Source organism: Oncorhynchus keta, chromosome 29 (assembly GCF_023373465.1).
Source record: "Oncorhynchus keta strain PuntledgeMale-10-30-2019 chromosome 29, Oket_V2, whole genome shotgun sequence".
Taxonomy (NCBI): Eukaryota; Metazoa; Chordata; class Actinopteri; order Salmoniformes; family Salmonidae; genus Oncorhynchus; species Oncorhynchus keta.
In genome coordinates, this window is record NC_068449.1 from 29,045,196 (window position 1) to 29,068,766 (window position 23,571).

Consider the following 23,571-nt stretch of genomic DNA (forward strand, 5'->3'; position numbering starts at 1 on the left):
GCTGCTCACCATATCAAATTATAGCTACTTACTAATGCACACCTCATACTCATTTACACCCCCTTCACGTGTAGAGCCAGGAGATGTGTGTAGTCTCTGATCTTGGTGATCAGACAGCAGCTGGTGTGTGTGAGCATCCAGAGCATCCTGGGGATTAGACCTGGCTGCTTGGGTGTGGTGGTTATCCCTGGAGTAATGTCTCATTGTTTTGTCTGCTGTCCTTACACTGACATCTTGATTATAAAACAATTACTAATACATGATGTCCTCTGTTTTAATGAGAAATGTTGTGGTGATAATTCTGTCACGATATTTTTGGTAGAGGTAGGTCAGTCATGAATGACAATTGGCCTATATCAGAAACCAACAGTAGTCTTATATTTTCTAGGTTGCTGTAGGTTTCATCTCACAACCTGTAATTATAGTAATCTGGGCAAATGAATGCTTCCCCACAAAAAAACACTATTTTTAAATGGAGCGGGCTAGTAGTCTTTCATTATGAATCATGATCGCTAGTCCTCACGTGGAAAGCTTTAGGAGAAACTATGCCGACCTTGTTATTCCACTGTAATTGAGTTGGTGAAATCCACTACACACACGGTGAGACAGTGGAGAGCGACCCAACTGTTCTGGCTGACCTCTCTCAACACATTCCTTCTCTGTTTCCTCGGTTTCCCAACTACAGACGTCACACACTCCATTCAAATACCGCCCTTGGCTGTAACACACACACAGACACACACTCCATTCAAACACTTCCCGACCCTGCCACTGGCTACCCCGCCAGGTCCAAAGTTTCAAATCTGTGCCCGCTTTGTATGTTTATGGTGTCGCCCGCTTCAGTTGATCACACCGAACTAAGCAGTGTTATCACCCCAAATACTGTATGGAAGTTAGCCTAGTCTCCCTCTTTCAGTTTTACTTTCACACTCTGAATGTAAGAAGCTTTTCCCATTTTGAAGAGCGTTCAATTCACATTAGCAATGGGAATGTCACGAGCTGAGAGACTGTCTTGCTTCGCTGTTAAAATGTACCGTAAATGTCACAATAGCCACTAGCCAGTAGGCTAGCTAAGCATGCAAACTATTAAACTAGCTAACGTTATGCAAGCAACCTTTCATGCATCTACCGTATTCAACTCTTGATTAATGGGACAAAACCATATTACACTCTTCAATAATGCAACAATTCACAAGCACGTGCTAACATTTCAATGGATTATTTTCTCATCCATGCATATTTAATTTAGCTGCAAGGCAAATAGCCAATGGCACAGCTGCTAGCTAGCTAAAGTTAGCTAACATCAAGTAGGCCTAACTTCAGCATGGCAAAAATGTACGTTTACATCTCTGATACGAATATAAAAGTACAGTAACTGTATCGGTGTCATTCATATTATACAGAGCTAGGTAGCAAGATTAACAAAATGTCTACATTCTCCTCACACATAGCTGCACTGTGTTATGCAAGACAGTTTGTTTCCATACTCAATGTTACAGGGTAGCTTATACAAAACGCTGTCATAGTTGAAAAATCCAACCTGCTCTTGGCTATACTTTCTTTTGTTCTCGATTTGTGTAAAAAGCAAATGATGCAACACATTTGAGGTGGCGTTCAAGGTGTTTGAACTTTGCAAGTATTTTAAACTAAGTTGATTTGAAAAGAGCCTCATTCTCTAATTCTTCTGTTTGAAAGTAGATTTTGTTAGCTTAGTGGTTGGTTATAGTTGATAAAGCAATGGGGAAATGTAGATGATGCCTCTGATGCAGTGTTTTTAATTAGTGTGTGTGTTGTGTGACTGAAGAAATTCTAGCCCTCGTGAAGTGCACACATCCATGGCACTGGCAGGGAGGCCCCTTTCATTAGGTAGATAGGCTAGGTCTGAGCCTTGGATACACACAGGGCCAGGAGACGATGCCAGTATCGCATTATTCATTAGTACCGTGGCAAGGAAACAAAACACGACGCAGATTTAACTTCTTTAGGAAAAACGACCTTAATGTTGGAAACAAACATGTTTCCATCCAGAGTCTTATTTATTTCCCAAGCGAAATCATGCACTGTTTGACATACAGCAGGTTTGTAAATAACCAAAGAGTTTGGTCTGCTTCGTGTTTAAATTTTTACACACACACACACACACACACACACACTAGGCTAATGATTAACAGATCTGTGTCTGTTCAGACCTGGGACTGGTCTTCAATGTGAGTAGACTCACCAAGCCACATGGCAACTCAAAGGTTTCCTGTGTAGTTTTGCCATTTTCAGTTAACTTTTTTGCTTTGTATTGAATGTTTAGAGCCAAATCCACGTGGTTGAGTCAACACTATAGGGCTTGATGGAATAGGGTTCATATCTCTCTCCCCTGCTTTCTAGAGGTTTCTATCTGATCTAATAAACGATGTCCAGTGGAGGGGTAGAGAGATGTCTTCCCAGGTCCTGCTCCAACCCTGCTGTGGGAGTCGACAGAGATGGGAGAAAGAGGGAGGCGGGTGGGGAGTTTCACTCTTCACCCCTCCTCTCTCTCCCTTTCCTCCTGATCAAGAACAGATGTGTTGTCTTTGCCTGGCCTGCCCTGTGGTCATCTGCCTCCCCTGTAGCCTACATATGTATAGTGGGGGAGGGGAGGTGGCTGGTGGTGTTTCATACTATAAAGCCCCTCCAGGCGCCTGCTCCCTGAAGGCCTGTTTCACGATTTCCGGCCCGTGCTTACAGAAACAGTTAGCTTTGGTAATGCATTAGGCCTCTCACTTTAGATTAGCCTCGTCTGGTGTTTTGTTTTCTAACTAAGTCACTCCAGTCCTGTCCTGGTTCACTAACCCCTCGGCCCTCTGACCGCTAATGTCTAATTTCCCGTCAATCAGGCAGTTCTTGTTTTAACACAGATATCACTGTCTGTGTGTGTGTGCTCGTAATGAATCTACTCTCCATTTGTTTCAGACGACTGATCGTATTAGTCCCAGTTGTGTTCTGTCCTTAACTCTGTGTGAAAGCAGTTAGCTAAAGAGTAAACTCACTTTGTCAAGCTGGATGGATGGATGGTTGTGTTCTGTTCCTGCCCCCAGGCCAGTAGTGTTGTTTGGTTGTCTTCTGATGCGTTTATTATAGTTTGGTTGATTTGCTATGCAGTATGCGGATTACCATTTTATATTAATGTAGATCGATCAATGTCGTTGACATTTAACCTCAGGTTCCCATCAACCATTGCACAGATCGGTTTGTACTTTACCATGATTCAATTTTGGCCCTGACGTTTGATCTAGATTAATCCATGGCAATCCGCAAACCAACCAAACACTCTTTAGCTACCATTGAATGATCACGCAGCTCTCTGGTTGTAGGTGTCTCCCTCCTTCCCTACCAACCGTTTACCCCCTCAGGGCGCGCATGTTAGTGCAGTAAGGGCTGGACGATGTGATATGATCACACAATTGACCATTGAAAAGAAGTTATGATCACACAAACATGCTCAAAGGCCTGGCTAGATAAGATATGGTGAGCGTTGCAGACTGGCCTGTTGTATGTGTGAGCCACCATCTGAGAGAAACACTATGTAGGGAATAGTGTGCCATTTGAGGCAATGAAGTTGTAGTTAGATCAATCCTCAGCAGGATGTTGCTGTAGGAGGGCAGTAATGGAGCACCCCACAGCTTGGGAACCACTAATCTAAGGCACCAATCGTGTGTGTGTTCGTCACACAGGCAATTAATTTGATATGGAGTTAAACTGAAAACAGTTTCACCACTTTGCTAAACACAGCTCAAAACTGACATGCTTACAGAAAGCATGGCCTAGAAGGCAGTGTTACAGTCCCCCACACCAACCCCCAACTATACAGTACAACCTGGCAACTGGACCAAAACGTCTTCTTTCCTTACCTTTCATCTGGACCCTATGCTGTTATAAAATATTTGAGTTTTGTACCTTAAGGATTGATAATACGTTTAAAACACCAGTTTACAAGTGAAGAGACCAGCCATTTTGTGTGTTTGTAGAACGAATGTGGTGAGACTATTTCTGCGTGTCACAAGGGATGGGGTACTCCTGGTGGCATCCCAACCAGGATTAACAATAACTGCCAAATCTAATACTGGTTTAATACATATACCAGCTTAGCCTGGTTTTCAGTCTAAACCTAAAGCATGTCTCATATTTGCTTGCTTAAGCCACCCAGACTGTTCTGGCAGTGCCCCAATTTCATCCAGGAATGGGAGACTGACGTGACGATATTATGATGACTCGCATCCATCCCATTGAGCCCCAAACACAGAACTACACACTGTAGATCAGAGACAGCAGGCAGGGCCCCTATTCACTCACAGGGATCATCTGTGTCTGCATCCCCCGACTCCCCCCTTATATACTCTCCCCAAATTAGATTAGCTCCCAAATAACAATCTCTGTGCGCTGCACCATAAAGAGCCCCACCAAAACGTGGACAATGGGGACATGGGGGTGACATTTTTTGGTTCCCTCATCCTCACCCCGGCTATTGTCTGGAGAGTCGTGGCACTCCACCCCACCCCCACCTCACTGTAACATGACTCCTTCAGTCTCCGATGTGTTACAGGAGAACTGTGTTGTCAGTCAGCTCTCAGGTCCTGCTGTATTATGCCTCAAGTACTTAAATCCAGAACCTGTGCTTTGTGTAGTTTGGTGTATGTGTGATGCTCTTATCACCCTGCAATTGGACCTATGTATGTCTGTGCCATATCTTTTGAATGCAGCCTAGTCTTGCTTGCAAAGGCATTAAGCAGATGGTTTTTGACTTGGGTCTGTCTGTAGTTTGGGCAGTGTGGAGTCTCTTGCACGGCATTGCAGCTGAAGCTGGGGTACTCTGATTTGGCCTCCTGGCTCTCATTTTTTCTCAGAGGTATTCAGTTTCTTCAATGTTCACTGTTGGCTATGGTATTCAGCTGTAATGCTCTAGAGACCAGCACAAGAGCCACAGGCATTCCCATTCTCCTTTCTTTTATGTTCTCTCATCTCTCCTTTCGTCCTATTCCTTTTCCTACCTAGCACACTTGTATCCTACATAGCACACTCTTGCTCGCTCTCACTCTCCCTGTCCAAGTATGTTCCTCTTTTGTTGTTACCTCTGAAGCCTAGATGTGTGGCTCCCCACCCCCCAGTGCAGGAAACCCCCTCCTGAGACCGCTGCCATGGGAAACAAAAACAAGCCCTCTGACTTATTTAATGTTGAACTCTTGACATTCTCTCTCTGATGCCTGTGCCCTAGATGAGGAGCACCATTCCCAGTCCTAGTGTTTTGGCCATTCTGACCTTTGGCTGGCATGTCGTTTACCTGTATGTGATGGTTGCCCTGTGGTTCAGTGGCTTATGAGCAGAGGAAAGGCTGACCATTGTATATGCTGACCCTCAACACAGAGGCCCCTCAGGGATCTGTGCTTAGTTCCCTCCTGTACTCCCTGTTTACCCACAACTGCGTGGCTGCGCACGACTCCAACACCAACTTTGCTGATGACACGACGCTGTTGGGCCTGATCACCAACTAGACCTGGCAGTGTGGTGCCAGGACAACATCTCCCTCAATGTGGGCAAGACAAATGAGCTTAATGCAGGCCACAGGAAACTGAGGGCCATTCACATCAACAGTGCTGTAGTGGAGTGGGTCGAGAGCTTCACGTTCCTCGTTGTCCACATCGCTAATGACCAATAATGATCCAAACACACCAAGACAGTTGTGAAGAGAGCACAATAGTGGAGAGTCAGGGCACTCCATCTCACCCCCACCTCACTGTAACATGACTCCTTCAGTCTCAGATGTGTTACAGGAGAACTGTGTTGTCTGTCAGGACTCAGCTCTCAGGTCTTGCTGTATTATGCCTCAAGTACCTTCTATCCAGGACCTGTGCTTTGTGTAGTTTGGTGTATGTGTGATGCTCCCATCACCCTGCAAATAGACCCATATATGGCACAGGCATACATATTTTGAATGCAGCCTAGTCTAGCTTGCAAAGGCATTAAGCAGATGGTTTTTGACTTGGGTCTGTCTGTAGATTGGGCAGCCCCCCTCAGGAGGCTGGAAAGATTTGGCATGGGCCCTCAGATCCTCAAAGTTCTACAGCTGCACCATTGAGAGCATCTTTACTGGCTGCATCACCGCTTGGTTTGGTGTCCAACCGCAAGACGCTACAGAGGGTAGTGCGTATAGGTTGACTAATTAATCGCAATGGCAGATTAATTAGGGCCGATTTGTATTTTTTTATTTTTTTAAATGTTTTTTTCCAAGTTTTCATAACAATGGGTAATCTGCATTTTTTGACACCGATTATGGCCGATTAAATTGCACTCCACAAGGAGACTGCGTGGCAGGCTGACTACCTGTTATGAAAGTGCAGCAAGGAGCCAAGGTAAGGTGCTAGCTAGCATCAAACTTATCTTATAAAAACAATCAATCTTAACATAGTCACTAGTTAACTACACATGGTTGATATTACTAGTTTATAACCTCTTTGGGATAGGGGGCTGCCCAATCTACAGACAGACCCAAGTCAAAAATCTGTTCTGCCCCTGAACAGGCAGTTAACCCACTGTTCCTAGGCCATCATTGAAAATAAGAGTGTGTTCTTAACTGACTTGCCTAGTTAAATAATGTGGCATGCGAAACCTGGATGTTTGCCCTCGGGGTTTTCTTTTTTTTGAAGTGACTGTTTTCTATTGGTTTATTATAGGAATCTGCACCTGGTTGCAGTTCCTATGACTTCCACTAGGTGTGAACAGTCTTTAGAAATTGGTTGATGTTTCTCCTTTGAGAAATACGGCTGTTCAGAATGAGTGTCAAGCCAAGTGTACTCTTTTGTTTGGTGCGCGCTCCAGGTCATGCGCTCCACGTTGATTTTTATCAGCTATTGAACACAGTATATTCAGTCTTAAATTTAATCGATTAAAAAAATATGTTTTAGGATACCTAGGGATGGATTAGGAAAGTTTGAAATGTTTGGACCAAGTTTACAGGTAACTTATTAGATAATTTGTAGTCAAGTTGGGCGAGTTGGAACCAGTGTTTTTCTGAATCAAATACGCCAAATAAATGGACACTTTGGGGCTATAAAAAGGAGTTTATCAAACAAAAGGACAATTTTGTGATATTTCTGGGACATTGGAGTGCCAACAAAAGATCTTCAAAGGTAAGGCATTAATTATATCTGTTATTTCTGACTCATGTCGCACCTGCTTGGTTGAAATTGGATTTTCATGTGTTTGCATGGTGGGGTGCTATCCTCAGATAATCGCATGGTTTGCTTTTGCCGTAAAGCCTTTTTGAAATCTGACTGGATTAACAAGAAGTTTAGCTTTAATTTGGTGTATTGCACTTGTGATTTTTATGAAAGTTAAATATTTCTAATAATTGAATCTGAATTTCGCGCTCTGCAATTTCACCGGATGTTGCGGAACGTCTACCCATAACAGATTCTTGCTTGTCCTGCGTTGCATATAATCGATGTGGTGCCTGTTCATTTGTCACAGCCTACTTCGCCAAACAGTATTCGCGAACAAAGCACTGTCGTTGCACCGACGTGTACCTAACCATAAACATCAAGGCCTTTCTTAAAATCAATACATAAGTATATATTTTTAAACCTGCATATTTAGTTAATATTGCCCGCTAACATGAATTTCTTTTAAAAAGGGAAATTGTGTCGTCACTTGCATTCACGTGTAACAACACCGGCACATGATCCGTACATCCGAACATCACCTGCGGGACAGGTACAGGATGGCGGCCCCAACAGCTGCCCGAGTTAGCCCAGGAATGCACAATCCCACCATCAGTGCTCAGACTGTCCGCAACAGGCTGAGAGAGGCTGGACTGAAGGCTTGTAGGCCTGTTGTAAGGCAGATCCTCACCAGATATCACCCGCAACAATGTCGCCTATGGGCACAAACCCACCGTCGCTGGACCAGACAGGACTGGCAAAAAGTGCTCTTCACTGATGATTTGCGTTTGTCGTCGAAGGAATGAGCATTACGCCGAGGCCTGTACACTGGAGGGGGATCAATTTGGAGATGGAGGGTCCGTCATGGTCTGGGGCGGTGTGTCACAGCATCATCAGACTGCGCTTGTTGTCATTGCAGGCAATGACAACTGTGTGCGTTACAGGGAAGACATCCTCATCCCTCATGTGGTACCCTTTCTGATGGCTCATCCTGACATGACCCTCCTGCATGACAATGCCACCAGCCATACTGTTCGTTCTCTGCGTGATTTCCTGCAATACAGGAATGTCAGTTCTCTGCCATGGCCAGCGAAGAGCCCCGATCGCAATCCCATTGAGCACATCTGGGACCTGTTGGATCGGCGGGTGAGTGCTAGGGCCATTCCCCCAGAAGTTTCTGGGAATTAACCACCCTTTGTTCAGGGACACAATTCCATTTCTGTTTGTCACATGTCTGTGGAACTTGTTCAGTTTGTCTGTTGTTGAATCCTATATCTGTACAAATATTTACACATGTTTGCTGAAAATAAATGCAGTTGACAGTGAGGATTTTTTTTTTTTTTTTTTTTTTTTTTTTTTTTTTTGCGGAGTTTACTTACTCAAGAGCACTGGGCCGTGTGCAACAGTGTGTCTCTAAAACACTAATCTGACTTATTCGTGATGGCCTCAGTAAGGAGGCCCCAAGAGCGGTCTGAGACCTGATGTACCCTCTCTAATCTAGATAGTTATGGCTGATCTGACATGTATGAAGAACCCCAGGTCTGACTGTGGCGAACCCTCTCTAGTCTAGATCCAGTCCACATCCTGATTTGGCTGAGTTATTTCACGCCATAGGCAGCCAGTGTGTGTGGGTTTTCTGTTTTTTGGTATTGATTTCAGATTGCTAAAGGTGTCAGCATGCTTCCGTTCAGCTGGTGGCTAGCCAACCCGAACGTGTGTGTGTTCACACACACCCTTGAAAGACCTTCGCTTGAAAAAAATTGAGATGCTGTGTACAGTGCTTCAAATAAAATTTTATTTGTCACATACACATGGTTAACAGATGTTAATGCGAGTGTAGTGAAATGCTTGTGCTTCTAGTTCCAACACTGCAGTAATAACCAATGAGTAACCTAACAATTCCACAACTACTACCTTATACACACAAGTGTAAAGGGATAAAGAATACGTACATAAAGATATATGAGTGATGGTACAGAACGGCATAGGCAAGATGCAGTAGATGGTATAGAGTACAGTATATACATATACATATGAGATGGGTAATGTAGGGTAAGTAAACATATTAAGTGGCATTGTTTAAAGTGGCTAGTTATACACTTTTACATCAATTTCCATTATTAAAGTGGCTGGAGTTGAGTCAGTATGTTGGCAGCAGCCACTCAATGTTAGTGATGGCTGTTTAACAGTCTGATGGCCTTGAGATAGAAGCTGTTTTTCAGTCTCTCTGTCCCTGCTTTGATGCACCTGTACTGACCTCGCCTTCTGGATGATAGCGGGGTCAACAGGCAGTGGCTCGGGTGGTTGTTGTCCTTGATGATCTTTATGGCCTTCCTGTGACATCGGGTGGTGTAGATGTCCTGGAGGGCAGGTAGTTTGCCCCCGGTGATGCGTTGTACAGACCTCACTACCCTCTGGAGAGCCTTACGGTTGTGGGCGGAGCAGTTGCCGTACCAGGCGGTGATACAGCCCGACAGGATGCTCTCGATTGTGCATCTGTAGAAGTTTGAGTGTTTTTGGTGACAAGCTGAATTTCTTCAGCATCCTGAGGTTGAAGTGGCGCTGCTGCGCCTTCTTCACAACGCTGTCTTTATGGGTGGACCAATTCAGTTTGTCCGTGATGTGTACGCCGAGGAACTTAACTTACTACCCTCTCCACTACTGTCCCATCGATGTGGATAGGGGGGTGCTCCCTCTGCTGTTTCCTGAAGTCCACAATCATCTCCTTTGTTTTGTTGACCTTGAGTGTGAGATTAATTTCCTGACACCACACTCCGAGGGCCCTCACCTCCTCCCTGTAGGCCGTCTCAGTGTTGTTGGTAATCAAGCATACAACTGTAGTGTCGTCCGCGAACTTGATGATTGAGTTGGAGGCGTGCATGGCCACGCAGTCGTGGGTGAACAGGGAGTACAGGAGAGGGCTCAGAACGCACCCTTGTGGGTCCCCAGTGTTGAGGCTCAGCAGGGTGATGTTTTTTTTACCTACCCTCACCACCTGGGGGCGGCCCGTCAGGAAGTCCAGTACCCAGTTGCACAGGGCGGGGTCGAGACCCAGGGTCTCGAGCTTGATGACGAGTTTGGAGGGTGCTGTGTTGTAGTTGAACAGCATTCTCACGTAGGTATTCCTCTTGTCCAGACAGGTTAGGGCAGTGTGCAGTGTGGTAGCGATTGCGTCGTCTGTGGGGTGGTAAGCAAATTGGATTGGGTCTAGGGTGCCAGGTAGGGTGGAGGTGATATGGTCCTTGACTAGTCTCTCAAAGCACTTCATGATGACGGAAGTGAGTGCTACGGGGCGGTAGTCGTTTAGCTCCGTTACCTTAGCTTTCTTGGGAACAGGAACAATGGTGGCCCTCTTGAAGCATGTGGGAACAGCAGACTGGGATAGGGATTGATTGAATATGTCCGTAAACACACCAGCCAGCTGTCTGCGCATGCTCTGAGGACGCGTCTGGGCCTGCAGCCTTGCGAGGGTTAACACGTTTAAATGTTTTACTCACGTCGGCTGCAGTGAAGGAGAGCCCGCAGGTTTTGGTAGCGGGCCGTGTCAGTGGCACTGTGTTGTCCTCAAAGCAAGAAAAAAAAGTTTAGTCTATCTGGGAGCATACTTCCTCAAAGTAGTCTCAATTTATCTGAACTTGAGTTCTGTCATTAATTTTGATGTTTTGTCGGAGATCTTAGTTGCGCAATTTTTCATCTAAGATGTTTGATGCAGTATTTCTCCAAAGAATGTGCATGATAACGAGTCGAAGAATCCCTACTGCTGACCAATCACCGACGAAGTGGTGTGAACTTTGGCTACTGATTTCGGCTTGCCTTAAGAAAAACATTTGTTTGCCCGAAGAGCTGAGAAAACCCTCACCAAAGTACAAAATGTCACTAAATGATGTCATAATATATGCACGAACTGTTTCTGCTGAAAAGCATGTGGGCAATGTCTGTCTGCATTTAATTGCCATATGGGCCATTTCTGCCATGCCTATCAAAATACAGTTAACAAACATAGTCATCTGTTTTACTTTAACACAACATTTGCTGCCAACCTGTCCTCTGTGGCACTGGGCCCAAACATTAGAGCAACAAAATCAGGGTCATACACCCTATGGATGGGTGACTTGGCTTCCTCTGTTCATAGCTTCAGGGGTCTGCTGCCACTGGGCTATAGAAGCAACGATGCAGGCACTGACTGGTTGCCAGCAGCCAGGTTGCCCTAGGCTGTAGAGACAGGTGTACTGTACTCTGTAAAGGCACTAGACTAGCATCAGCTCGAGCCCTGCTTGTAGCCCATAGGGGCTTGGTCATCAAGTCATCCCATCCCGGTCAACCCATGACTTATCACACCGACATCCAGACCTCTACACTCTCCACTCATAGGGACAGGATCATGTCAACCAGCTCTGGCCCTCAGACCTTCACAGCACACTCAGCAGAGGAGAATGGAACAGCTGGGGAGGGTTCCACAAGACTGCGTCCCCTCAATGGACACTGGGGGAGGGGGTAGGGGACTTCAGGGGAGGTGTCATTGTACTCGGTCAATAAAGGCGAGCAGGAGTGGGGGGCAGGGTTATCATGGTGGCAGGAATGCCTCTTTCCAGCCTGCTGTTGCATTCACACTGAATGAGGAGTTAGTAGGTGGGTGTATTGGCTCTGAGAGAGAGACGCACACAGTGGGATTTATCAAGTGTGGGGTCTCGGACATTGCTTCAGTCTTATTGTTTGTGTGTCTTTCTTTTCAACTGGGGTGTCCTTGTCCCAGGTCTTTTGACAAGAAGCCTTAATGCAGTCTGGGCTATGAAATATGGCAGACGGCCCAAAATAGTATTTTTTATGTTTATGAATGATTTCTCATTCATTTGTTACAGAGAAAAGTCTTTGAAATGTGAACAGCGGCGAACCTCCCAGTCAACCTAGTGTTTGTTGCTGTCATGTGTCTGGGAAGACTAGGTACCCTATTTACTCACTCTGTCAAGTTTGAGCGTTTCTTTAATCCAGTGTTGAATAAGTTCTATACCAGCTCTGTTCCTTCACTCTGTCGTCTGTTTTCTGTACAGTATATTTGTATCTGCACGGACACTTATTCCCCATCTCTCCGTCTGTACGGTTTTACAAAGTGTATGTGATACTCTGTGGTTAGTGACTTAACTGTAGACTAGACGCCCAGGTGAGAAATAATTCACCACCCTGTGATTAGAATTCTGAAGCTCTGATTGCAGCCACTGAAGCTCGGCTGATGCAATCATCAGTGCAGAGGGAAGCGTTCTGTATTATTTCAGAAGCGTTCACAGAATGACAATGTTAAAATGTATAGATATGAGTGCTTACAGATGTAGTCAGTGCTGTGAGGAAGGCTGTCTTCCCCACAGGGAATATGGTGCAGGGGGTCAATTAGCAAGGGAGATGGGCTGCGTACATTGTGGGAATTTAATTGACAAGTTGTTTCTCTCTCATGTGTGCGTACACACACACACACACACACACACACACACACAAGAGTGTGCTTAGCTGTGTTATTGATCATAGCCTGGGTGAGTGGTCAGACCAAGGGGGGCATAGGGTGTGCACTTTTTAAATAGGTTGCTGGTACATTATGAAATTCTCACTCACCAGGCTGTAATATTCAACAATGGCTATTGATCCACTCTCTGGGATTTTTACTGCACATCCACTCAACCAAATTTGAGATGGAAAAAAAGATTGACATAACATTCTTTATTTGGTATGGAAATGGTATACACATTACTGCACCTTTTTTATACACTATTACACATCCTTTAAAAGTACATCTGAATGATATTGAAGGACCTTTTAAAAAAAAAGAAGCATTTTTCATTCACTGTAATGTGACAACCAACCAAGATAGCCAGTGTGTACCCTGTGACGGAGGCAGGTCCTAATCTGTTTCCGGTGCCGCCTGGTAATATCTTCAGTTATTTTGCTGTTTGTTTAGGTAGGTATGGTGCCAGGTGGCAGCAGTTGGGTGCAGGGTGTTTTGTCACACTGCCAGACTGTTCCTAGTTGTGACACCCTCGAGGGTCTCCGGCTAGTTGATTGTGTCCCTAGGCTATTGCAGAGTTCTGGTGCACAACATTACCAGTTAGCTGCTAGCATACACCTAAAATAAACGTCCCTTTTTCAGGACCCTGTATCAGAGATCATTTGTAAAAATTCAAAACTTCACAGCTCTTCACTGTAAAGTATTTAAATACGGTTTCTCATGCCTTTTCAATGAACCATAAACAATTAATGAACATGCACCTGTGGAACGGTCGTTAAGACACTAACAGATTAGCCGGTAGGCAATTAAGGTCACAGTTATGAAAACTTAGGACACTGAAGAGGCCTTTCAACTGACTGGAAAAATACCAAAAGAAAGATGCCTAGGGTCCATGCTCATCTGCGTGAATGTGCCTTAGGCATGCTGCAAGGAGGCATGAGGACTGCAGATGTGGCCTGGGCAGTAAATTGCAATGTACGTACTGTGAGATGCTTAAGACAGCGAGACAGGACGGACAGCTGATCATCCTCGCTGTGGCAGACCACGTGTAATACATGCACAGGATCTGTACATCCGAACATCACCTGTGGGACAGGTACAGGATGGCAACAACAACTGCCCGAGTTAGCCCACGAACGCACAATCCCTCCATCAGTGCTCAGATTGTCCGCAATAGGCTGAGAGAGGCTGGACTGAGGGCTTGTAGGCCTGATGTAAGGCAGATAGATCCTCACCAGACATCACCGGCAACAACGTCACATGTTCACAAACCCACCTTTGCTGGACCAGACAGGACTGGCAAAAAGTGCTCTTCACTGACGAGTTGCGGTTTTGTCTCACCAGGGGTGATGGTCAGTCGCCTTTATCATCAAAGGAACGAGTGTTACACGGAGGCCTGTACACTGGAGCGAGATCGATTTGGAGATGGGCTGTCATGGTCTTGGGTGGTGTGTCACAGTATCATCGGACTGAGCTTATTGTCATTGCAGGCAATCGCAACGCTGTGCGTTACAGGGAAGACCTCCTCCCTCATGTGGTACCCTTCCTGCAGGCTCATCCTGACATGACCTTCCAGCATGGCAATGCCACCAGCCATACTGCTCGTTCTGTGTGTGTTTTCTGCCATGGCCAACGACGAGGCCGGATCTCAATCGCATTGAGCACGTCTGGGACCTTATGGATAGGAGGGTGAGGGCTAGGGCCAGATACTGACTGTTACTTTTCACCTCCCCCCTAATGTTCAGGGACACATTATTCAATTTCTGTTAGTCACATGCCTGTGGAATTTGTTCAGTTTGTCTGTTGATTCTTATGTTCATACAAATATTTACACATGTTATGTTTGCTGAAAATAAATACAGTTGACAGTTAGAGGATGTTTTTTTTGTTGCTGAGTTTATAATGTGCTTGTGCGGCCTCACCATAGTACAAGAGCTGCACACTTACTGTAGGGCTTCCCTAACGCAGCAGCAGCACTGTTTATAGACTAGTGTCGTCTTCTCCTCAGGAAAACTGTTTTGGGTGTGGTCCCTTCCTCTTATAGTAACCTGGTCATGGAGCTCTGTCTATACCTCCTATTGTTTACAGTGTACAAATACAATACAATACATTGTTTACGGTGTACAACTAAAATACAGTACATTGGAATAGAATGGGGGAAGGGAATTTATTTTAAGTGCTATACCTAAATGTCTCTAAATGTCAACTGAAGGTGTACCTGTGAATGTATTTCAAGGCCTACCTTCAAACTCTGCCTCTTTGCTTGACATCATGGGAAAATCAAAAGACATCAGCCAAGACCTCAGGAGAAAAAAAGAAATTGTAGACCTCCACAAGTCTGGTTCATCCTTGGGAGCAATTTCCAAACGCCTGAAGGTACCATGTTCATCTGTACAAACAGCAGTACGTAAGTATAAACACCATGGTACCACTTAGCCGTCATTCTGCTCAGGAAGGAGATGCGTTCTGTCTCCTAGAGATTAACGTACTTTGGAGCAAAAAGTGCAAATCAATCCCAGAACAGCAACAAAGGACCATGTGACGATGCTGGAGGAAACGGATACAAAAGTATCTATATCCACAATAAAAAGAGTCCTATATCGACATAACCTGAAAGGCCGCTCAGCAAGGAAGAAGCCACTGCTCCAAACCGCCATTAAAAAAAAAAAAAAAAAAAAAAGCCAGCCTACGGTTTGCAGAAATGTCGTCTGATTAAAACAAAAATAGAACTGTTTGGCCATAGTGACCATCGTTATATTTGGAGGAAAAATGGGGAGGCTTGCAAGCCGAAGAACACCATCCCAAGCGTGAAGCACGGGGGTGGCAGCATCATGTTGTGGGGGTGCTTTGCTGCAGGAGGGACTGGTGTACTTCCCAAAATAGATGGCGTCATGAGGTAGGAAAATGATGTGGATATATTGAAGCAACATCTCAAGACGTCTGCCAGGAAGCGAAAGCTTGTTCGTAAATTGTTCTTCCAAATGGACCCAAATGACCCCAAGCATACTACCAACGTTGTGGTAAAATGGCTGAAGGACAACAAAGTCAATGGATTGGAGTGGCCATCACAAAGCCCTGACTTCAATCCTATAGAAAATGTGCTGGCAGAACTGAAAAATCGTGTGTGAGCAAGGAGGCCTACAAACCTGACTCAGTTACACCAGCTCTGTCAGGAGGAATGGGCCAAAATTCACCCAACTTCTTGTGGGAAGCTACCCTAAACATTTGGCCCACGTTAAACAATTGTAAAGGCAAATACTACCAAATACTAATTGAGTGTATGTAAACTTCTGACCCACTGGGAATGTGATGAAATAAAAAAAAAAGCTGAAATAAATCACTATTATTGACATTTCACATTCTTAAAATAGTGATGATCCTAAGACGGGGAATGTTTACTAGGATTTAATGTCAGGAATTGTGAAACTGAGTTAAAATGTATTCGGCTACGGTGTATGTAAACTTCCGACTTCAACTGTGGCAAAGTGAATGGATGCAGTAGTCCTGCTGTTCTCATGGGCTGTCTGTGCTGAGGGGGAGAGTCTTCGTGATTAGGAGAGAGCGAGGCCTGGGGGAACATTCTCTGACTGAAGTTACTGTGTCGAGCCCAGCACTGGTGCGGAGCTACCGAGCCTGCCTCTGCTGTCTCCTTGATCTTGGTTGGTTGGGGAGGAGGAGAGGAGGCTGAAGCTCTCCTCTCTGCTTTTGTCTCAACCTTTCACTTGTGCTTGCTTTCACTTGCTGACTCGTCTCACTCCTAATGACGTACATGTAGAATTTGAAACACTTGGTTTACAGCTCCTTCATCAGCTTTATGTGAACAGGCTAATCGGTCTCCAATGAACCATCTCATTTATGTATAAAGCCCTTCTTACATCAGCTGATATCTCAAAGTGCTGTACAGAAACCCAGCCTAAAACCCTAAACAGCAAGCAATGCAAGTGCAGAAGCACCATCAAGCCAAAGGTCCAGAAAAACAAACAAAAACGCGTGGCCTATGGATATCCTAGATTGCAGAGCTCTGTATTGTTCTGCATAGCAACAGAGGAACAGGAAATGGGGCCCAGGCATTGATTTTCATTTTATTTTAATGTATACTTTTTTTTACCCAACATTTCTGGCTGTTGATCTTTCTTTGACCCTCCCAACACATCTTCAAAGCCATTCCTCCCAATGATGGTTCCATAATGTTACTGAGCTGTAGATGATGATCATGAAGTCCTTTTCTTTCTCCTCCCCACTTCCCTGTTTAAACAAAGGTAGATTTTACAGTGGAGGAGAGGGCTGTTGTCAAGGGACACGTCTACCTATTGCACAATACACACCTGCGCACACGAAGGGATGAGGTCAGCCAAAAACTATTTTCGTTATTGTACTGAAGGAGTTATCATTGTTAGGTGGGTAATGGAGAGAGGGTAGGAGAGGAGAGATTTGACTCCAGTACCTGAACATGACCTCACCTGTTCCCGCAGGCTGAAATCGATCTGCACTTATCAATAATGTAAACCAGACCTCTTTTTGTTAGTGTGTCCCAGCCTGTTTTCCACTAACATGGCTGATAAACCAGCTTTGTGTTCAGTTGGGCCTACCATAGCATCTCCATCACTTTTTTAAACGGTTAACCTGAAAATATAAGTCCATGTAGTCTCTCTCTCCCTATTTGTCATTTCAATTATACACTTTTTTTTTTATTTGTGCCTAATGATTATGACCCAGTACTGGAAAAACAAGGCAAATATCTCCATCAATAAGGTCTAGTTAGAGCCTTGAAGGCACCATCTGCCTGGCTGTTGTCATGTTTAATTTACACTGGTTTGGTTTCTCTTATGCTGATTGAGATGATTTGGACTAGCTGACAGCAGGAGTTGACCAGGCAAAGAGAATATGCTTTCTAAATGACCCTATTCTCTTTATAGTGTGCTACATTTGACCAGAGCCTCGTCAAAAGTAGTGCACTATAAAGGGAATATGGTGCCATTTGGGTCGTAGACCGAGATAGCTAGGGAACTCTATTTAGCTATGCATCATAGCCAACACCTGCAGCTACTGTTAGTGTTCTCACTGGCCCATCCTCCAGAGGGTAAACCGGTAGGCAGCCGGTCTGAGCTGCCGTTCTCCCTCAGGTTCCTCTCGATGATCACCTGCCTGCTGAAACATGATGGCTTGAGCCTGTAACACACTGTAACACCTCTTCAAAGCCCCAGTGCTAGCCATATTATACTAATCTTGTAATGGGACATTGTTTAATGGTGTTGCTTCCCTAAATTGATCTATTTTAAGTAGCCATTCAATTAAGAGGTTTTCTAAAAAGGCCTGAGGGTGTGTGACGGATAGAACGTAAGCCTGTGTTTGAATATTGATGAGGTGTAACAGAATAACAGCCATATGGGGCCCTCTAGTCAGACAGTCTTGTTTTTATGGCCATAAGAGGCTCCAGTCCAGATGCACCATGCTTATTTACTAATGTTTCCCCCAAACCCAAGCATCTGTTAATAACAGAGGTAGTGAAGTGTTATTTAATCGACATCTTTATTGAGCAAGGTAGAGTTCCCACAGTTACGAAACATGCTAGAGTGATCCCTATCCACAAGAAGGGCAGAAACGCCAACAAGGGCAACTATAGATGTGTCTATTTTGAGTGTGCTGGAAAAAGTAATTTATGAATAGAGCAAGACTAATATTCTTTGTCTTGGTCCGGGTTTAGAAAGTCCCACTCCCACTTCACATACTTTGTTAGGGGAGGCGTGAGAGAGAGTGCAAGTGAGGGGGTCAGAACAGCAGTTCTTGGACAAGATGGCACGACCTGTGAACAGGTTAGTGTTCCATAGCCGCAGGCAAAACACCAGAAACTGGATCAGCAGCACAAGAAGGTAGCACGATCGGTGAACAGTTCAGGGTTCCATAGCTGCAGGCAAAACCTCAGACACTGGATCAGCAGCACAACCTGATGGACTGGGGACAGGAACAGCCAGGAGTCATCAGGCCATGTTGTTCTGAGGCATGGTCCTAGGGCTCAGATCCTCCGGGAGGGGGGAGAGTGCCTAAGATTACACAGGACAGACAAGACATGAGAATTGCACCAGATATGACAGACTGATTCTAGCCCCCCCCGGCATATAGACTATTGCAGCATAGATACTGGAGACGGGAGATCGGGGAACACTGTGGCCCTGTCCAATGTTAGCCCCGGACAGGGCCAACCAGGCAAGATAAAAACCCAACCACTTTGCCAAATCACTTTCTCCACACCACTAAAGGGATATCAACAGACCACTAACTTACTACCCTGAGACGAGGCTGAGTATAGACTTGAGTCTGCGTCTCTCACGTGGATCGGCAAGTTGGTGAGATGGGTAGGAGCAAGTCCATAATTTATACTTTAGCAGTAAAACCTTAATCAGCCCTAGCCTTGTTAACAGGAAGCCAGTGTAGAGGCTAGCGCTGAAGTAATGTGATAACATTTTGGGGTTCTAGTCAAGATTCTAGCAGCCATATTGAGCACTAGCTGAAGTTTCAGTGCCTTGTCTGGGTAGCCAGTTATCTAATCTTGATGTCACAAAACTATGGATTAGCTTTAAAAAAAAAAAGTTAGATTTTTGAAATGTTAAAGATGAAATATTTGTTGTTTGTCAAAAGGGAGATCAGGGTCCAGAGTAATGCCCAAGTCCTTCATTTTTATTAGAGATGACTGTACAACCATTGAGATTCATTGTCAGGTCTGACAGCAGATCTTTGTTTCTCGGCACCTAGAACTAGCGTCACTGTTTTGTTTTGAGTTTTACTTTTAAACATTTGCTGTCATCCACTTCCTTATGTCTGGAACACAGGGTAGGCAATTTTGGGGCTTCACCATGTTTGATCGAAATGCACTGCTTGTGTGTCATCTGCATAGCAGTGAATGTTGACATTGTGTTTCCGAATGACATTACCAAGCGGTAAAATGGAGAACAGTAGTGGTCTTAGAAGGGAACCTTGAGGAACACCGAATCATCCACAGAGACTAACTGATATATTTCTGACAGATCAGATCTGAACTTGTCTGCGTAAATCAAATGTGGTTTCCAATCCCTCAAAGAATGTTGGGCTTGAATTGGTGTCGAATGCAGGACTAAGGTCAAGGAGCATGAAGATACACACGTTAACGATATGAGATCAGCCTGCTCTCGTATTTGATTTTGTATGCAGATGACTCTGCTCTACTGGTATCCCATAAGAACAAAGCCTCAGTGGAAAAGATCCTCAGTGGTTACACAAAAAAGCCTCGGTCAGCTACCTTGGGTGTGAATTGAATGGGTACTTGACTGGTGACACTATGGTCGTGAAGGTTTTAATAAAGATAAACCACAAAATTGCATTTCTATCTCGGACCTCAAAATATCTTGATGGTGACAGCCTAAAGACTGGCAGGTGCGCTAGTGCACGCATAATCAAAGTGATACTGAACATCATGGTTCACCAGCATCCCTAAACGGCTAAAAAACAAGCTACAGACCAGCCAAAACAAGCTGGTGGAAACTGTACTTAACTCCCTCCCTTGTACTCATCGAAAGTCGAGCATTTTAAACAGCTAGTCTGGCTATATGTAGAGTATCTGGTAAGATCACCTTTTTTTATATACTGGCAAGGTTGAGTGGAACAAACTACCACAGCAACTCAAAGCAATGCCGAGCATAATAATGTAAAAATCTGGCTAATCAAGGAATAGAACAATTGTTTCAAGTCTGGATCTATGTTATGTATCTATGTTTATGTATTTGCGCCATGGAATTTATGGACTACCAAGGGAACTAAGGACAAGCAACACCTGGTGACATTTTCACTGAGCTGCTGCTAGTGTAAGATGAGGAGCCCAGCAGGCAGTGAGACTCTGCTCTGTTCTGCTGTTTCTTAACCGATCTTGTGCTCTGACTTTCTAGTTCAGTGCATTTGAAACCGAGAAGTGGGGGGTGTTTTTTGGTGTTCGAGGTTTCTCAGGATGACTTGGTTAACAAATAGAATGCCCAACGGTTTTTACCTGACAATAGAGCTGTAGCTAGGCTGGGGCCTCTGCCAAGGGTCTGCTGCAATGTAATGGAGGGAGAGTGAAAGTGGTCATTACCCCACACCACCACCATCCAGCCCCTCTATACAGAAGGCCCCTCCCTTGTAGTGGCGGCTGGCCCTTTGATTCTCCCCCAGGCCGGTCTGATCTAATTCCTCCAGAGTCCAGTGAAACCTCTATGGGAAGGAAAAGGAGTAAAGATGTCATAGTAACTTCGGTGCCAATGCTCTCTTGCTATCGCTCTCACTCTTTTTCTCTCGCTCTCTCTCTCTCACATTGAGGCTAACCTGACCCTAATCTTTCAGTTTTCCATTTTTACATATCCTGCAGTATTACCTGAAGACTGTTTTTAATTCAAGCAGACTTCAGTTAAATTCTCCAACAAGAGTCAAGTTGTTCACTTTACTACAATGAGTTGTTTGAAGCACGTGCCTGGGGTTTACGGCTATAACCATTACAGGTGACCTACCAGTGTCAAGTTGTGCGGGTGTAAATGTTTTCTATGTAGGTGTGTGTTTGAACGAGGAGCTAAGGTCATTTGGACGTGTTGGGTCTGGTTTACTGTGTCTGTGTGAGGTGTTATAGCTTGTTACCAAGGTGTCCATTGTTCTTCTGGTCCATTCTCACACAGACCGACATTGAGCATTTCATTTGTTACCCATGTGACTGTGACAAACGAGAGAACAAACAGTACGTATATGCAAGCACATGTATGTATGCGATTGTGTTCCTTCCTGATTCCAAACATGTACCCTTCTGTGATTTAAAAAAATAATAATTTGTAAATATTTTTTTTGTATGTTATTACAACCCTGCCCATATTCTTTCTCACTAGGAGATTGTTACAGCTAGGCACTGCATTGGTTACCATATGAACTCCCCTCCTCCCCAAACGTGTTCTCTACAAACTGAAAATGGTCCTTCTTTCCATCAATATTTCCTGTCTGTGTTTAATACGTTTCCCTTTCCCACCTTGCTGTTCAAGCTCTGTTAGCGACTTCACCCTTCAAATTCATGCTGGTGGAAGCTTCCTGTTCTGTTCTAGCTGGAGTCTGTGGCTTTATTAGTTAGCCTAGTTAACCCCTGCACTGCGTTACAAGTCAATACAGGACTTCTGCTGCAATGTTTTCCTTCCTCTGGTCCTGCTCTTACTTAATCCGGTATGTTCTCCTCTGTGTTTTCAGGACTGTCTCCAGCAGCTCATCCTGATGACCCTGCCTAATGTGCTGACCATCGCGAAGGACCCCCTCTCAGGTACTGTGGTGCTCATTCTCTTGTTCACAAACTCACAACAATCCTCAGGTAGCTATGCCTCTAAATCCAGTTGGCCAACTGGCTAGTGCAATATTTAAGGTAGGGGTCCCCATCTCTTGTTCACACTCACAATAAGTGCTTACAAATGCCTTAAGTATTCCCTTGTAAATCTCGGTCCAGATACTGTACTGTATGAGGGCGTGTTGGGGTGGAAAGGATGCACATGTTGTGGCCTTTTACTGGGGTCAGTCAGGAAGTGGGAAAGGCAGGAAAAGTCTGCTGGAGCCCTTCTATCTGTAGGAGGATAATCAGGCTATGGAGAGTGCTGAGTGTGTGGGCTCTCCGGTCTGGTGTCGACAACCTCGCCAGGATAGACCTGATGTGGCTATGGAGACAGTCAGACCTTATATAGTGGTGTGGAAAGGTCAGAGGCCTGCTGTCTGCAAGATACAGGTATAGCTGGGGATAGTTCACCTAAGGCTACTATGGTATATTGAGCCTTGATGGGACCAACTAATCTTTTATGAGAAGGAAGAGTTGTTTTTGTTTCCTCATCTAATTTTAATCTCTGAACCCAGAACCGTATATTGTGTACACTACTGTCATGAGAGTTTAAATCTAGCTAGTGTGGTTCATGCCGTCTCTGTCCCTTGTGACTTTTTTGAAACTCTACCTAGCTAGATGACTCCATAAAGCAAGTTCACACATACTGTATGTAGTTCACACACATACTGAATGTAGTTCATGCATGTACTTGCAGTGCGCTACTGTATGCATGACTGAATAAAAGGAGCACCAGACCAGTTATTTCTATGGCTTTTGTAACGGCTGGCGTGAGAGTAGAGTATCTTCAGGATAATGACGTCATGTTTGAAGTGTTCAGCTTCACCGCCAGACATTGTTGTTCCTTCTCCTCCCGGTGGCGAGGCCTTTCATGGGCTGGGCCACTACCATGCCGCTCGCACGCTTGTTTTGCATGTTGGTTCCTGCAACTGTCTGTCAGACACACAAATAACTTATCAGGACCCATGTGGCTTGTTTTTTTTTTTTTCTTCTCTTCCTGCCGGGAGCAAAGTTATCTAGATCTAGGCCTCTTGATTGGTTCCGTATGAAAACGTGTTTAGCAATCAAGGACAATAGTGATCTAACATTGAGTGGATGGAGTTGTAGGGAGGCTTTAGCTGTAAGCCAGCCTCTGTATGTGAACTGAATCTCAATATTGCTTAATGGGGTATGTGTTAATATTATTGTGTGGATTGATGTGGACTATCTTATGGAATGGCCTCAGGAAGTTAGGAAGTCACGGAAAAGCTATGTTAAGTGTAGATTAGAAACAGTGAAAAGCTTCTCTCAGGGTTACACCACTGCCTGCCCTGTGTACCTCCTTTGTCTTTTTAGTTGGTCTCAATGGAATAAGGGCAGAGCTGGGTTGCAGACAGGGTCTCCATGGCAACAGTGTTGCCCTTTCCCCAGAGTGTTGATCAAGCTTTTTTGAAGTCCCTTCCAGGCCCAAGGACACACACACACACACACACACAGCTGATCCCAGACAAACCCTGCACAAAACAACATGGTAAATCGTTTTTTTTACAATCATATGA

General features: G+C 44.8%; 1 protein-coding gene across 1 annotated transcript in view; it reads left to right on the plus strand.

Moving 5' to 3' along the window:
• The window catches only part of LOC118362681 (protein Daple-like), a 75,223-nt gene that overhangs the window by 8,156 nt on the left and 43,496 nt on the right, over window positions 1-23,571 (plus strand). Inside the window, exon 4 of the mRNA XM_052485221.1 lies at window positions 21,901-21,970. Coding sequence (XP_052341181.1) covers window positions 21,901-21,970 — 70 coding nt within the window. The remainder of the gene's footprint in view (window positions 1-21,900; window positions 21,971-23,571) is intronic.